The sequence below is a fragment of the Canis lupus genome, chromosome 30 (genome assembly GCF_003254725.2).
Source record: "Canis lupus dingo isolate Sandy chromosome 30, ASM325472v2, whole genome shotgun sequence".
Classification (NCBI taxonomy): Eukaryota; Metazoa; Chordata; class Mammalia; order Carnivora; family Canidae; genus Canis; species Canis lupus.
The window spans coordinates 22,638,453-22,654,541 of NC_064272.1; the positions used below are offsets into that span (position 1 = coordinate 22,638,453).

Genomic DNA, 16,089 nt, shown 5'->3' on the forward strand with positions numbered 1-16,089 from the left:
GTGTGATGGGTGAGTGGAGAAAATGCCTTTTATTATACAATTGGAGAAGCTGCTTTTGAAAAAAAAAAATGAGGGAACCCTGGGTGGTGCTGCGGTTTAGTGCCTGCCTTTGGCCCAGGGCGTGATCCTGGAGACCTGGGATCGAGTCCCACATCAGGCTCCCGGTGCATGGAGCCTGCTTCTCCCTCTGCCTCTCTCTCTCTGTGTGTGTGTGACTATCATAAATAAATAAAAAATTTAAATAAAAAAAAAGAAAGAAAAAAAATGAAAATTATATATTTTTATACTTGATACATTTTATATTTGATATGTGTTTTTATAATGATTTTTTAAAGCCCACAATTGATTGTCTTGGTAGTCTACTTATACCTTCAAAAACCCATGCCTGCCGAACAATATGGACTGCTTAATACATCTACACTAATTCTCAGAAATAATGGAACATCACCATATCATTATTCTCAAAACTTATACCATAAAACTGATTTATAAGTGAATTCAGCTTTATAACAGGATCTTTTAGCCCCCTTTGGTATTTCTGTTACTGAACTCCATTACATAAATATTAAGAAAAATACCATTTACTGAGTCTTGATTTTTATCAAAAAGTATAGCAAATTTCAAGTGCATTTTACTTCCAATTTTTTTTTAAATATTCAGCACCTACTTATATAAGGCAGTGATAGGCAATGATGGATTCCGTGTAAAACATTACATGGTTTCTGCTTTCAGAGAGCTTACAGTCAAGGAGAGATGATATGACAAGTATACAAAAAATGAAAACGTACAGCATACTGTAAAGTAAAAGACTCAGGAAAAGTATAGTTATTCTAAGTATAAAGGAGGTGAAGATGAGTATAAGTGGGGAGGTGACATTTGATCTGGACTGTCATCTGGTGTAGAATTCCATCAGGGAGAAATTAAGAAATAGACGTTTTGAAAGGAGAAGCCATATTCAGAAAATGAAAAAAATATATATGTTTTGTTTGGATTATAGGATACATAAGGTTATAAGTAGGTTATAAGGTAAAAAGATATTTCTGTGACAGATTATGAAAGACGTCAAATGTCATTCTGTTTAGTAGGCAGCAGGAAACAAATATGTCAGATTTGACTGTTTAAAACTGGTTAGGGACAATAACTCAGGCAATTATGTATGGCGTGAAGGAGCAGGGAGTAACTAGAAATGTAAAGACTTAAGTAATCCATCCATAGTTCTAATAAAGGTCTAAAGTAGTGTCACAGCGGTGAGAAGGATATGTTCCTATCTCAGAAACAAGAGAATTGCAGGTATTGGAGTCTGTGGTGGGAAGGGTGGAGGGGGCTGGTAGCGGGGAGAGAGTGGATTTGGTGGCCATGAGAATGCTGGTACTGAAGTAGAGGAAACAGAAGAGTGATGAAGGGAGGAGTAGGAAGCTTGGAGCAGTAATGCAAAGTTTGGCTTGACACATTGAGCTTGAAATGAAAGAGTATGTCCAGACAGAGAGGTCCAGCAACCAGTATGAGGATAGAAATGTCAACTTAAAAAAAAAAAAAAGAACTGTCAACTTAGTAGTCATTCATAGAGATGTCATAGTTGATACTTTCAAAAGTTCCATTACTGAGGGATAAAACACAGGTAAATAGAAAAGAAAACTGAGACTAGAGCTCTGAGGGAAACCTACATTAAGAAATTGGCAGCATGATGGGCAGCCTGGGTGGTTCAGCGGTTTAGTGCCGCCTTCAGCCCAGGGCATGATCCTGGAGACCCGGGATCTAGTCCCACGTCAGGCTCCTACATGGAGCCTGCTTCTCCCTCTGTCTGTCTGTCTGTCTCTCTCCCATGAATAAATAAATAAAATCATTTTTTAAAAAAACATCAAATGCTCTAATAAATTTTTAAAAAAAGAAACTGGCAGCATGAAAGAGCGACAGAGCCTACATAATTAATTAGATCCAGTGATTTAAAAGAAATACTCAAATAGTAACTTCTCACAAGGATAATATTCATTCCTTCAACAAGTATATATTTACCAGCACTGTTGTAGAATCTGAAGCTCCTGCAAATACTGTATAATTCAGATTCTGTCTGAATGAAACAAAATCCTAGCTCTTCTGGAGCATACATTTTATTGGGGGAAAAGGTAAGAGACAGTAATAAAACAAGTAAACAAGTTTAAGCAGTGAAGGATCATTATAAACACTATGAAGAAACACAACGAAACCAGGACGGTGTGTTGGAGATGCAATGCTGTTTCTCCACTGCTATCATGCTATTAATCTTTTCAGTGAGTTGGGTCTACTTGATGGTAATCAGAAGTTTTGCATGAACCTGAAACTTTTCTCACCCTCAATGTTATCAACTCCTCCCTGCCTTACCAATATTATAGTTAAGACATATTGCATAAAAGTTAATATCAGTTCCTAAAAATTATGATTATTTGAATCTTGAATGTGAGAAATAGTGATTTATGAAAGTAAAGGGATATGTTTATGGTTTAAATCATTTTCTGTATGCAGCCCACTAAGAACCAAACTGTGACCTTTAGCTAATTTTCATATGTGCATCCTGATTTTTTAAAAGGTAACAACTTTAAGACCAACAGTATTGATCTTAATACAACATGCTACCCTCCCTGTTACTAAGTCCTTCCGTAATATCTTTTGAAGTCTCCATAGTTTTGCTTTTCCAAAATGGCTTTTTAACTTGAATATACAATTTCTAGATCTGGCTGTTTGGAGAGAGTTGGTGATTAAAGGCATTTACAATTAGAATTTAGTAACATTATACAAATTGGTGTTATTTTCTTTGAGGTAGGTATAGTATATCCCTTCATAGTCAAAGGAAAATAGGCTTTCTGGCTGGTTGCAATTCAATCAGTGCTTGCTTCTTTTTAAAAAAATAGAAGCTGTTGTGTTTAATGATTATGATTTGTGGAATTCTGTTTTAAATAAGCCTGTCCCAATATCTGGCTTTTTCAGCATATTATGTTGTCTTTAAAACCAATGCTGAGACCCCCTTCTTGGCCATAATTTGGGTCTCTTTAAATTCGTTAGAGCTCTAAGCTTATTCAGAGCAAGGGTATTTTTATCGGATGACTCCTTTCACCCACAAGTAGTTTTCCTTTTTAAAATGTTTGACCACAGTTCATCCACATAAGTTGAATTGTTCTGCCCTAAGTTAAGTACTGAGATGTGAGGATGGTTTATTATGCTCATTATAAAAATAGAATTGTCCTAGAGAAAACTTCCTAGGAACTCTTAGTACTTAAAGAGACCTTTAAAATATTTAATGGTTAATTGGGTAAACTTGTCACTATTGTCTGTCACAATGTTTTAGCAATATGAAATAAATACAAAAAATTTCAACAAAATTTTCAGCCAAAATACCAAAATTTATGCATCTAGATCTTATACTTTTTTTAAATGGTTCTCTTAGTGGTGCCTGGGTGGCTCAGTGGGTTAAGCATCTAACTCTTGATTTCAGCTCAGCTCATGATCACAGGGTAGTGACATCAAGTCCATGTTGAGCCCATGTGTGGCTCTGTGCTGAACATGGAGCCTACCTAAGATCCTTCACTCCCTCTGCCCCTCCTCCTCAGTTCCTGCCACCTCCCCTGTGTTTTCTCTCAATGAATGAATGAATGAATGAATGAATGAATGAATGAATGAATGAAAGAAAGAAATGGACCTCTTAGGAGGTAAAATCAACAAATCATTTTGGGAATGTTATCTGAGAGACTTTTAGGGTTTCTTCCTCAAGGGTGACAAAATAAACCCTTTGGACACAGGTTCAGTTTTTCTTTTTTTGTTTTTGTTTTTGTTTACATATTTTATTTACTTATTCATGAGAGACACAGAGAGAGGCAGAGACATACACAGAGAGAGGAGAAACAGGCTTCATGCCAGGAGCCCAATGTGGGACTCGATTCCAGAACCTCGGGGTCACACCCTGAGCCAAAGGCAGACACCCAACCACTGAGCCACCCAGACATCACCACAAGTTCAGTTTTATATGATACATCATTTGGCAAAAATGTAATTGATCAGACTGAGAGCTTTTTAAATGAGAGGGGATAACTACTTCAAAAAATTATTTTCAAAAAAAAAAAATTATTTTCTTTGGCTTTTAAACGGTAAGACTTATCAAAAGATAATAGTTTCTGGAGATAATTATTTTTTTAATGGATATCACTTATTTGGATGATATATTTAAGAAAGATTGTTTATTAGACGTGTGAATTCTACAGTCATTCTCTTTTTCTAACAGAAATGTAAGTAATTTTCAGCTACAGTGATAAACAAATATGATCTATTTTCCCTCTCATTATTAGAATACATATGGTTTTTTTTTTTTAAGTAGTCTCTGTGTCCAACGTGAGGCTCAAACTCATGAGAGTCACATGCTATACTCACTGAGCCAGGTAAGCACCCCTGGAATATATGATACCTTTTTTTTTTTTTAAGATTTTATTGATTTATTTTGAGAGAAAAAACAAACAGGGACAGAGGGATAAGCAGACTCCCCACTGTGCAGGGAGCCCAATGTGGGGCTTGATCCCAGGATCCCAGGATCATGATCAGAGCCAAAGGCAGACACTTAACCAACTGAATCACCCAGGTGCTCCTAAATACTTTTTAATACTAGTTTGAAAACTATACATAGCCTTGGGATTCCTGGGTGGTTCAGCGGTTTAGCGCCTGACTTTGGCCTAGGGCATGATCCTGAAGACCCAGGATGGAGTCCCACATCGGGCTCCCTGCATGGAGCCTGCTTCTCCCTCTGCCTGTGTTTCTACCTCTCTCGCCCCCTCTGTGTCTCTCATGAATAAATAGATAAAATCTTTAAAAAAATAAATAAAACTATACATAGCCTAATGTAATAGTCCTAAATTGATGAAACCGGTTTTTCGCTCTGAGTTTTATGAGTGGCAACTTAGATTATAAAAATAACTCCATACAGATGGATTTATATTTTTTGTTGTCACATATTGATACATGTATATTTTGTTTTCTGGTTAGATTTATTCTCCTGACCATACCAGCAGTAGTTTTCCATCAAATCCATCAACACCAGTTGGATCACCCTCACCTCTCACAGGTAGGCTTCTGTTTTATCTGTTGACTTAAAAACATGGGTGGGGCTGCTTTGAAAATTTTGAACTTTGTTTATTGTCCAATAAAATCTTGAAAAAATTATCTGAGTTTTGAGAAAACTTGTAAACAGAGCCTTCCTCTTACTTATTTTGGAGAATATTTAAATATTTGCTAGTTTTGAATTATTCTTTTCCAATTCTTAATTTAGTATAAATTTTAGGAGCAGTTATTAAGATAAAAATAAGGCTAGACAGTTGTGATGAAAGCAAAATAGAGTAGATATATCAAGATTTTTGGTAAGGTAGCATAGAAAATAATCAAAATAACCTATTTAGAAGTATATCTAACTTCTTTCTTCCTTGTTCTCTGCTATGTACCACGTGTAAGACTCAGAGATGAATAACTTTCTGCTAGTTTGTCTTTATTTTTAGGTCCACTAAGTTGTTATTTCATATATATGTGTGTATGTATGTATGCATATACACACACATACATTAGGAATAATGTAGGGTTTTTTGCTAAGAAAAAGAAGTCTTTACGAATGTGGATAAATATTGTTAGTAGAGTTAGATAAGTGGTTCAGATTTGTTTTACTTTTTCCTGTTTCTTTCCACATTTGATACTATCCTACGGTATAAATTTGTTGAAATACAATTGTTATTATTCAAAATAGAAATTTTTTAATTAGATAAGTGGTTCAGATTTGTTTTACTTTTTCCTGTTTCTTTCCACATTTGATACTATCCTACAGTATAAATTTGTTGAAATACAATTGTTATTATTCAAAATAGAAATTTTTTAATATTAGGAATAAATAAAACTATAGGAAAATGCTTAATATTCATTAAGCTATAATTTTAAAGCATATTTTTTTAGCAGTGTCCAGAGGAAAAAATATGCTAAAGAAGAAATGTATTAGTTCTAAGGGAAAGACATTAGGCAATTGGGTAAAAATTGTCCTGTTCCTCCAGAATTTGACCTCAGAAATGATTCTTTTTCTGATCATGTCATTAAGTCCATGTGGCTTTGTTATTGTTGTTGTTGTTGTTAAACCTTTTTGCTTTATTGAGGGTTTCTGATATATCAAGGCCCTGGCTATCACCTGTGCTTTGTGTATTAGCTTTGTGACTGCTAAGAAGCATTCCAGTGTGGAGATGATGAACTGCTGGCAGCTGCTTTCAGCTCTTAGTGGGTTCTGCCACTTTCTCAGACACCGTGGCTTCAGCTGTCTAGTAAAAGTTGAACAGCTGTTCCCCGCATAGACAGGACTATGAAAGACCCATTGACTTAAAGTTGTTATTTAACAGAGAGCTGAAATTACAGGAAGAATGATGTAACTTTAACCCTACTCACCCCTCTGGCACAGTTTTACTGAAATTATCAGTGGCATTTTTGCCACAGCCTGTTTACCTCTTTCTCAGAGATGAGTATATTGGTTCTTACTATGTGTTCCCACCTTCTCACCTCTGCCCAGTGAGCTGTAAAAGTGTCCTTTGGTTTTTGTTTTGTTTTTTGTTTTTTTAAAGATTTTATTTATTTATTCATGAGAGACACACAGAGTGAGAGAGGCACAGGCACAGTCAGAGGGAGAAGCAGGCTCCATGCAAAAGGCCCAAAGCGGGACTCAATCCCGGGTCTCCAGAACCACACCTTGGGCCGAAGGCAGCACCAAACCACCGAGCCACCCAGGCTGCCCTTTGGTTTTTATTAATACTGAATGGGAAGTCAGGCAGCAGAGGAGTTTAGAATTTATGAGGGGACATCACTAAAATGGAGAATAGGAAGACTTAGACATTTTTCAAAAAATAATGGTCCAAAGTAAAATCTCACATTCCTCCTCCATCTTTATTTGATGTTTAATGAGTGATACCCTTTTTTCTCTTTGATTCAGCTGATTAATGAAAATCTATGGTCTATTGAAGTGTTTAATGAAGGTATTAATAGGCTTCTTATTCAATTCGGCAGTCATATTCAAAGAAAAATTCTTTCTTTCTTTATTCCTACTGAAACAGCACATCAAAGACTGATTTTATGCAGTTGCACTTCTCTCCCATCTCCTGTATCTAGTATTTTCCTTCCTGTCCCCACACAGACATATGCACACACCCTAAATTGGCAGAAAGGTAAAGGGAGAAGGAAAAAGGAAAGCATAATGTGATAAATTATTCACATGAAAAAGATGGAGCAAACCAGAGTTTCCATTATAATACGTGGAAATTGTTTGGTACCTTTTATGGTAGTAGCCTGTTATCTAGAGTAAAAAAAATCTACCCACTGTGTGCTTTCTACGTTTGTCCTCTTCTCTATGCCTGAGTATCAGTCAGACACAAGTGAAGAGCCACATAGGCAGCTTCTAAGGCAACCATCATTCCTGTTTAAATTCCACTTATTTTCCTTAGGAACTTTTCAGGCCAAGAACATCTATTTCTACCTAGAGTGTGCTTATGAGGCACTTCTGAGATAGTTATCATGTATCAGTCGGGATGAATTAGGCTAAAAGGAAGAAAATCTCTTGTCTTGACTAGCTTAAATAATAAGGGGCTTGCTTATCTTGTACAAGAAGCCCATAGCAGGGCAAATTCCTGGGTACCAGTATGTCAGAGCTCCTGCTCTACTACTTTGCAGTTCTTCCTCACCCTGGTGGTGGCAAGTTCAGCTATTCAAGATACCATATGTGGACATAACCATGTTCATTAGAAGAAAAAGGGCCATCTTTGCCTTGTATTGTAAGAATCTTTTTCAGAAGCCTTTTCAGCAGATTGGCCCTCATGAGTCATTGGCCAGCACTGGGACCCTAACATACCTGCTCATAACAAAAATGGAACCCACCATGTTTATCTTAGACATCAGGATTTACCCAAGAGCTAAGAATAGAGTTACTCTTTTCTGGTTCATACCAGGAAAAGATAGATACCCCACCCCCTTCTGAACAAAATCAGCGCTCTAGCAGCAAGGTGGAAGAGAGATGACTATGTCCATTTGGGAAAGGACACAAGTATTTAAGAGGGTGTGTTTACTAAAGGAACTTGGGAAGCAGACAAGCAAAACCATGTTTTGCCTTTCTAACTCTTGGAATATAAATAAACAAAGGTTTAATAACTGCAATACTCAGTAGCAATCTTGAGAACATGTACAATAGAAATAAAGAGGGAGGAAGAGAAGAGAGGGAAGAAAAGATTCCTTAGTTTTGGCTAGTTTAATCAATGAGATAGTTATTTTTATCATCTGTCAGTGTGTTTGGTGTTAGGCATTTATCTGACTTCAGGAGATTTTCAATTTAGCTGAGAAAATAAAAGATAAACACATAAAAATACAACCGTCAGAATTCACTCTTAAGCTAGAGTGGTTGGAATAAACTTCATGAAGAGAACAGGACTTAAAAAGGAGAAAGAGCTTTCCTGGGTCCAAAGGAAGAGTGTAACAAAGATCCAGATGCAAGAAAGCACATGACTTCTTCATCTGGAGTCATGGGATTGAATGATTATGAACTCTCCACGAATGGACATGTGAAACACTAAGATGGAAAGGTTGGCAAGAGCCAAATTATGGAAAGCAGAGCGCTCAGTGCTACATTAAGGATTATCCAACTTTTTTCCAAGATCTCATGCAAGTTTGAGTTTAAAGTGAGATTATGGGATCCCTGGGTGGCTCAACAGTTTGGCACCTGCCTTTGGCCCAGAGCGCGATCCTGGAGTCCTGGGATCGAGTCCCATGTCAGGCTCCCGGCATGGAGCCTGCTTCTCCCTCCTCCTGTGTCTCTGTCTCTCTCTCTCTCTCTCTCTCTCTCTATCATAAATAAATAAATAAATAAATAAATAAATAAATAAATAAATAAATAAATAAATCTTTAAAAAAAATAAAGTGAGATTACAAAGGGAGGCAACTAACAAAATAAGAAAATGCATGATAAATGATTCTAAGAATTTCTTTCAGCCATTCAAAGTGTTGGTATCTAGTCTTTAAATTTATTAACCAGTTAACTCTAAATTCCATTCAGAGTGAGACCAGATCAGAAACACTAGGTTAATTTTGAATTTAGTGATGAAAGAAAGCCTGTCCATATTTTCTAGCCAAATAATTCAATTCTCCTAATCACCTAGCTAGCTTATTATTGGGAAATGGTCATTAAATTTTAAGAGCAGGTAAGTTTATTACAGTCCTTTTTGGGGTGATCCCTAAAAGGCCCAGGCAGTTACAGAAATTGTTAGCTACAAAAACAGTTGCAAGGTTGTGCTTATATAATAGAAGGAAGGATAAGCCCCAAGTGAGTAGATATCCAGATATCCAGTAGTGAGTCTACTCCAGATATCAAGTGACAGAGAAAGAAGGTAGGAAATCCCCTATTCTCTTCCATATGTGTGTAATAATGCTACAGTTGATGATGACAAGCTAGAGATAGAGATGCCAGCATCAGCTCTGGGATTGACTTCTTCTAAACTATCCAGTCATCCCTTTTGTGACTAATAACATGAATTTTTTGAAAGGACTAACTGGGGTTCAAGGAGCTCTGTCCATGAACTATATAACTTGGCATTCATTGCTATGAAGTTCGAACAGTTATCAGTGATTTAAGCACGTTAGTATTCTGTTTTAACCAAGTATGTCACACTAAGGCAGGCCAGTCCCATAATAAAAACAAAACAGGTTTGAGTGTATTTGTATTTTTCCAGTTTAATGAATTCCATTTTGCATATACACTTTAATATGATTTCTTCGCATCAGTGTAAAAAAAATAACGATTGTGAGTGATTTCTTATCTAAGTAACTCTGCACATTTCATTCCTCAACACTAAACTAGTTGAAGAACCACAGAAATTGCCTCTGTTGCCAACCAGATGCACACTAACAATCCTGTGGTGTTTAAACAGAAAATTTGTATTAATATCCTATACAGATTAAATAATTTTATGATTAGAGTCCTATTACAGGCTGATCACCAAAGGGAAATAGAAAAGATGAAACAAAATGTCTAAAAATAAAATATTGTAAACATTTAAAAGAAGCTACATTCAAAGTAATTTGGGGTCTTTTTCAAAATGAATTGTAATTAACCTCTTATCCACAGAAAATTCATAATTCAACATCTGTGCTTGGAAAGTACCAGTGCAGTAAAATCAGTGGTGAGGTACAGGCTAAATAGAAATGCTGTTTATATGAATTCTTCATGTAGTCAGTTACTGGATTTCTCTGGTTGCTAAATACTGCTTGTTAAATAAGTTAGTTCACAAGCTTCTGTTTCCTTGCACAATTTTAGATTGTCCATGATTTATGTAGTTGAATTAGGATTACCTTTGTGTGTCTAGCAGGAAACTTTGTAATAGTCCTCAAGATATGTAATTTGCTTACGAGTAAAAAAAAATTATCTGATGAAGTACATTAACATTTTTCTTACAGTTTTAGTATTCAAATATTTTCTATATAATCACAAAAATTTTTTATATAATCACAAATTATATGCAATCACATGCATATAATTGAGAGAGATAATCAGGTTAAGAATCTTTCCAACTTTTTAACCTGCAAAATATATATGTTTGACGGGAATAGAATTACCCGTTTATTCAGTGAAAGTGAACTATAATAGTTATGACATAATATAAGTTTGTGATAAGTTTATCAATGTTTTCTGAATGTAGCAAATAATCTACAACATTATTTGGTGAATGCTAAAACTTCAGTTAGCAGTAAATGAGACAAATTAAATAAACCTTTAAGTTCTCCAGTTTTGGATTTCTAATAAAACTCAGGTTGTCCCTGAACCTTTTTTTTTTAAGATTTTATTCATTTATTCATGAGACACAGAAGAGGGCGGGGGCACAGACACAGGCAGAGGGAGAAGCAGGCTGCATGCAGGGAGCCCGACATGGGACTCGATCTTGGGTCTCCAGGATCATACCCTGGGCCGAAGGCGGCGCCAAACCGCCAAGCCACCTGGGCTGCCTGTCCCTGAAGCTTTTATTAAGAGCAATAACACGTATTTTTTTGGATGGTTTTCATTATTTTCTGTAAGTAATTTATTTCTAAATGCACAGTCATGAAATAAGATTTTTGATCAAGTATGTTGTCTTTTTTTTTTTAAAGCTACCTTGACAAGACCATTTAAACACTACATTACATTCTCTCCAACACATCGAGTTAATCCTTCCTTTTTTTTTTTTTTTTTTTTTTAGTTTTTTTCCTTTTTATTTTTTCTACTCTGAACTTCTTTTTTCTTTCTATTATTATGTTGCAAGTTGAAGGGCAAACAACCTTTAACAGTTCTCAAACTGATACTTTCCAAATTAAATAATATGTGTTGGTATAAATTATGCTGGGAAAATGTTTAATAGATAAATGCATTTGCAGTCATTTGAAATTGGTGCATTTGTGTATAACTTAATGGCACAAGTAGCAGGACACTTTAGACAGTAATTTGGCTTTGTGAATTAAGGATCATAAATATGTTTATACCTTTTAATTCAGAAATGCTATTTATCCTTGGGGCACCTGGGTTGCTCAGTCAGTTAAGCATCTGACTTTGATTTCAACTCAGGTCTTAATCTTGAGTTCAAGCCCCATGTTGGGCTCCATGCCTGCAAATAAATGCTATTTATCCTCAAGACATGTTCCCAAAAAGAAAATAACAATGTTTACCACTCACAATATGGAAATATTTAGATACGATTCATAATAGCCTACTGAAAGCAGCCAAAACATCCAATAGTGAAGGAATAGTGATGGTTAAGTAAATTATGATCTAGAGAATCCGGTGAATATTAACAGTCATTATTAACATTGTCATGAACACTATGTAAAGCCATGGGGGGAGGAACAGAATTTTAAGTTATGTATATTTTAAGTACATCGTCTCAAGATAATGTGTGCTTTTGGACAAAGTCTGAAGAACATGCAAACCATAAAAGTTTTTGTTGTTTTGGTTTTGGTTTTTTGAAGCATAGTTGACAGTGTTACATTAATTTCAGGTATACAGCATACTGGTTTGACAGCTCTATATGTTATCATATGCTCACCGCAAGTGTGGCTACCATCTGTCACCATATAACACTATTACAGTACCACTGACTATATTCCCTATGCTGTACCTTTCATCCCATGACTTATTCATTCCATAACTGCAAGTTTATAACTCCCACTTCTTTGCTCACTTTTCCCTTCCTCCTGCGCCCCTCCCCTCTGCCAACCACCAATTTGTTCTCTGTATTTATGGATCTGTTTCTGCTTTTTTTTGTTACAAAATATAACAGAAGTAGTTAATAAAACTAATACAGGTTTTTTTTTTAAGATTTTGTTTATTTATTCATGAGAGATACACAGAGAGAGGCAGAGACACAGGCAGAGGGAGAAGCAAGCCCCCACAGAGAGCTGGATGTGGGACTCAATTCTGGGACTGGGATCACTCCCTCAGCTGAGGGAAGAGGTTCAGAGGCTCAACCACTGAGCCACCCAGGCATCCCAACTAATACAAATTTTTAAAAAATAGTTATTTTTATTTTTTTTTATTTTTTTTTAAATAGTTATTTTTAAAGTATAGTCTTGTCTTTTTTTTAAACTCCTAATACTGTTGTATGAATAATGAAAAAGATTTTTTTCTAATGTGTTGGGCTTATAAGTAGGCAATACTATGCTGAAGGCTGAACAAAAATGCTTACATAAGTTTATGTACAACTACAGAGCACCTTTACCCTTTGTTTCAGAACATTATCAAGATCATCGATTTAACCAAGGTTATGTATATGTGCTTTTCATGTTTTGTTTTAACAGGTACCAGTCAGTGGCCCAGACCTGGAGGGCAAGCTCCTTCATCCCCAAGTTATGAAAACTCACTCCACTCCCTGGTAAGAACCTCTTAGAAATAAACAGGTCACTTTTATCTGACAGTGCAGAGTACATTTTTTCAGTAAATCTTGAGTAAAAAAAACAGTAGGATAGCATTACACACAAATTCTTTGCTAACAAATGGCCTGATTTAGTTTAACAATATAAGACACATTGGGTGTGCCTTTTGCCATCTGTTCTTTGGGACATCAGGCTTCTGGACAGCTGGTGTTGAAATAGAGTTATGGGATTTTTGCTTCTTTGATAAATCTAGAGTTTAATTCTTCTATATTGTTATGTTTACATAAAAGAGGAAACAAACAAAAAGGCCCAGAGATCAAGTAAAAGCAAGAAAATTAGTCCAGCAGTGGAAAATGGTATATTTTACTCTTTCTTATGTGTCTATTCTGTATATAATTTATTACATGTCCATTAAAAGTTTAAAATATAATATCAATTATATTTGTCATGAAAAGTGTTACTTCTCATGTTTTCTTTTTTAAAAAATGTATCGTGTTAATTGTATAAGCAAAAATGTTATTTAACAAAATGAATAAGGCAGCAGAATAAAAGAGCCTGTCTGGGTATTGAGGGCGAATAATTTGCAATAGAATGTAAACTACTGTGGCTTTTCATTGCTTACCACAGAATTACAAAGTATTATAAAAAAATAATAAGGATGACTTGATGGAATGCTAAGTCATATATCATTCAGTAATTCCAGGTTACAAATAGAAAAGTTCTTTTTCTGTGACTAACAGAATAGTTGAAAGGAAAGTCTTCTTCTCTCATATTTTGCAAACAAATATAAGCAATGTGTGCTATTTAGATGCTAACCTTGTAACTTCGCTGTTAAATCCCAGCCTTCTCATACCTTAATACAAGTAGATCTTGCAGGTCTCCGCGTTAACTTTACTAACATGTTATGCTGACATGCACATCAGCTATTTCCTCATCTCTTTTGGAGTTAATCTTAACCTGTGCTTTGCCTCCTGTTCTGTCTTGACTTTGCCAGAAAAATCGAGTTGAGCAGCAACTTCACGAGCATTTGCAAGATGCAATGTCCTTCTTAAAGGATGTCTGTGAGGTACTATTTCTTTTAGATGGTGCCTTTTTTGTGTTTCAATTACTTATACTTCCTATTATCCATTTAAAATCTTCAAGTCTGTACAGACTCCAAAGTCTTTTAAAATCAGTGACCATTTTCGTTTTTGTAGAGTATGTAAGAATAGATTTTTGTTCTTTTATGTTATTGAGAATGATTCTTTTTAAAAGAGCTCTACTGGCATGTGCTTTTGATTTTTAAAATTCTAATATGTTTGTGTATGGGGCATGTGTGTATCCACAGACAATATCATTTCCTCAGTTTTGTGAAAGAACATATTTGGATGTGTTAATCATTTAAGATAGGTATGCTTATTCGCTTAAAACAAAATTACAACTTAAACTTGATGGACTTGAGGACCCTTCCCCAAGTTTGCCCTCATTTCAAAGATCAGTATTAAAGTCCAGGTTATCTTTTTAATCACCTGTAATTATCAGACACAGCAGACTAGCCTTCATCTTTTGTAGGAAGCCAAAAGAAATAGCCTCATGGTATGTTGGTAAATAGATTATATGAAGCAGTGATTTGTTTCTGAAGCTTTGTTAATTTTGCTTAGTTGACAAATATCTTTTCTTTGATTCTTGGTAGTAGTGCAGGTAGTTGCTTTTGAAGCTACTTGATATAGTACATTTGACTTGCTGTCTTCCATATAACCCAAAGTAGGAAACATAGCAGTTTAATGAATTTAACAGATACCAGCAGTAACCCCATGTCTTTTTTCAATTCCTACAGCAATCTCGAATGGAGGATCGTTTAGACAGACTGGATGATGCTATCCATGTGCTGCGGAACCATGCTGTGGGACCGTCTACTAGTTTGCCTGCTGGTCACAGTGATATACACAGTTTATTGGGACCATCCCATAATGCATCAATTGGAAGCCTCAATTCAAACTATGGTGGATCAAACCTTGTTACAAGCAGTCGATCTGCTTCAATGGTAAAATAGTGCTCATCTTTTTTGTAATAACCACTAAAGCCTATAGTATAGTCTTAAATGTTTTTCATGAAATCTTTGGAAGAGAGGGTCCTTCTTGTTTAAAAACACTTACTAGGCAGAGTGATTGGCTGAACATTGGCCCTTAAAGTCCTGTTAATGATCATGTGCAAAGAGCTAAAACTTTCTACAAGACCATTTTAGCTTAAACTTAAGAGTTTTTTTCCTCCAGATGTGTCACCAGAACAGTTTTTGCCTTGAAATAGTGTGTAGGAAGTCTAAAGAGCAAAAACAGTAAAGCCTGAATTTCAAGGGTTCTGGTCTAGAACGGCTGTTTATTATAATTTGGAATCACCCTTCAAAAGCAGAAGGAATGTGAAATTATTTGTACTAGTCCAAATGTAAGCTTTCTTACCAAACAAAGAAAAAAATGGGGTAGTTTTAAGAATAGCTGTAATTTAAGTGACAATGAAAGGAAACAATGTTCAATTAATTTCTGAAGAGAATAAAATAATCCAATCCGTCTTTTTAAATACATAATTCTTTAGAGAGAAAAAAAATTTTGTTGTATGTCCTACCTTACCATTTTTTATCCAGATTGTCTTTTTAAAGGAATGAAGCTCTTTAGAACCTGCAATTCAACTGATGCCATGTGTTTGAATGTTTATAGCATTGTTTTTAGGATTTATTGCATGCTGTGAAATATTCTCCTACAAAGCAGATTTCTACCTGTAAGCCATGTGATCAAGGGTAAAATTCACCTATCATCGAAATAATTAGGTGTCCCAAATGCTGAAGGCTTGTGTTTTATAAAATAGGTTGGGTTCCACACTTTCACATTCATGTGTCAGACAGCCATTTATATTCATTTTGTAGCAGCTGAAGTAAACATCAAACATCACTGCCTAGTTTCCCGAGTACAATGTTTTTGGCAACATAGGTGACATTAGATAGCCTACATATCTTAACAACTAGTTTTGGATTTTTTTTTTCAATGCCAGAAAACCTTGAAATGCAAGCGCCTTCTAAATTAGTTTGTGTTGTTATCAGAAAGCTAATAAGATGTGAAAACATTTTAAATTATGAAAGTCATAGAAATATAAGGGAGTATTATCAGTTAGTAATAATAAAATAATATCAGTGGTATATAATATAGT

General features: G+C 35.4%; 1 protein-coding gene across 13 annotated transcripts in view; it reads left to right on the forward strand.

Annotated features, from left to right (window-relative positions):
* TCF12 (transcription factor 12) overlaps positions 1-16,089 on the forward strand; it is a 367,303-nt gene that overhangs the window by 325,778 nt on the left and 25,436 nt on the right. For 7 of the 13 annotated variants that reach the window (XM_025472675.3, XM_025472677.3, XM_025472678.3 and 4 more), the window contains 4 exons: positions 5,002-5,080; positions 12,838-12,911; positions 13,907-13,978; positions 14,729-14,935. In XM_025472675.3, the coding sequence (XP_025328460.1) occupies positions 5,002-5,080; positions 12,838-12,911; positions 13,907-13,978; positions 14,729-14,935 (432 nt within the window). The remainder of the gene's footprint in view (positions 1-5,001; positions 5,081-12,837; positions 12,912-13,906; positions 13,979-14,728; positions 14,936-16,089) is intronic. The other 6 variants (XM_025472680.3, XM_025472681.3, XM_025472682.3 and 3 more) reach the window with 1 other exon arrangement.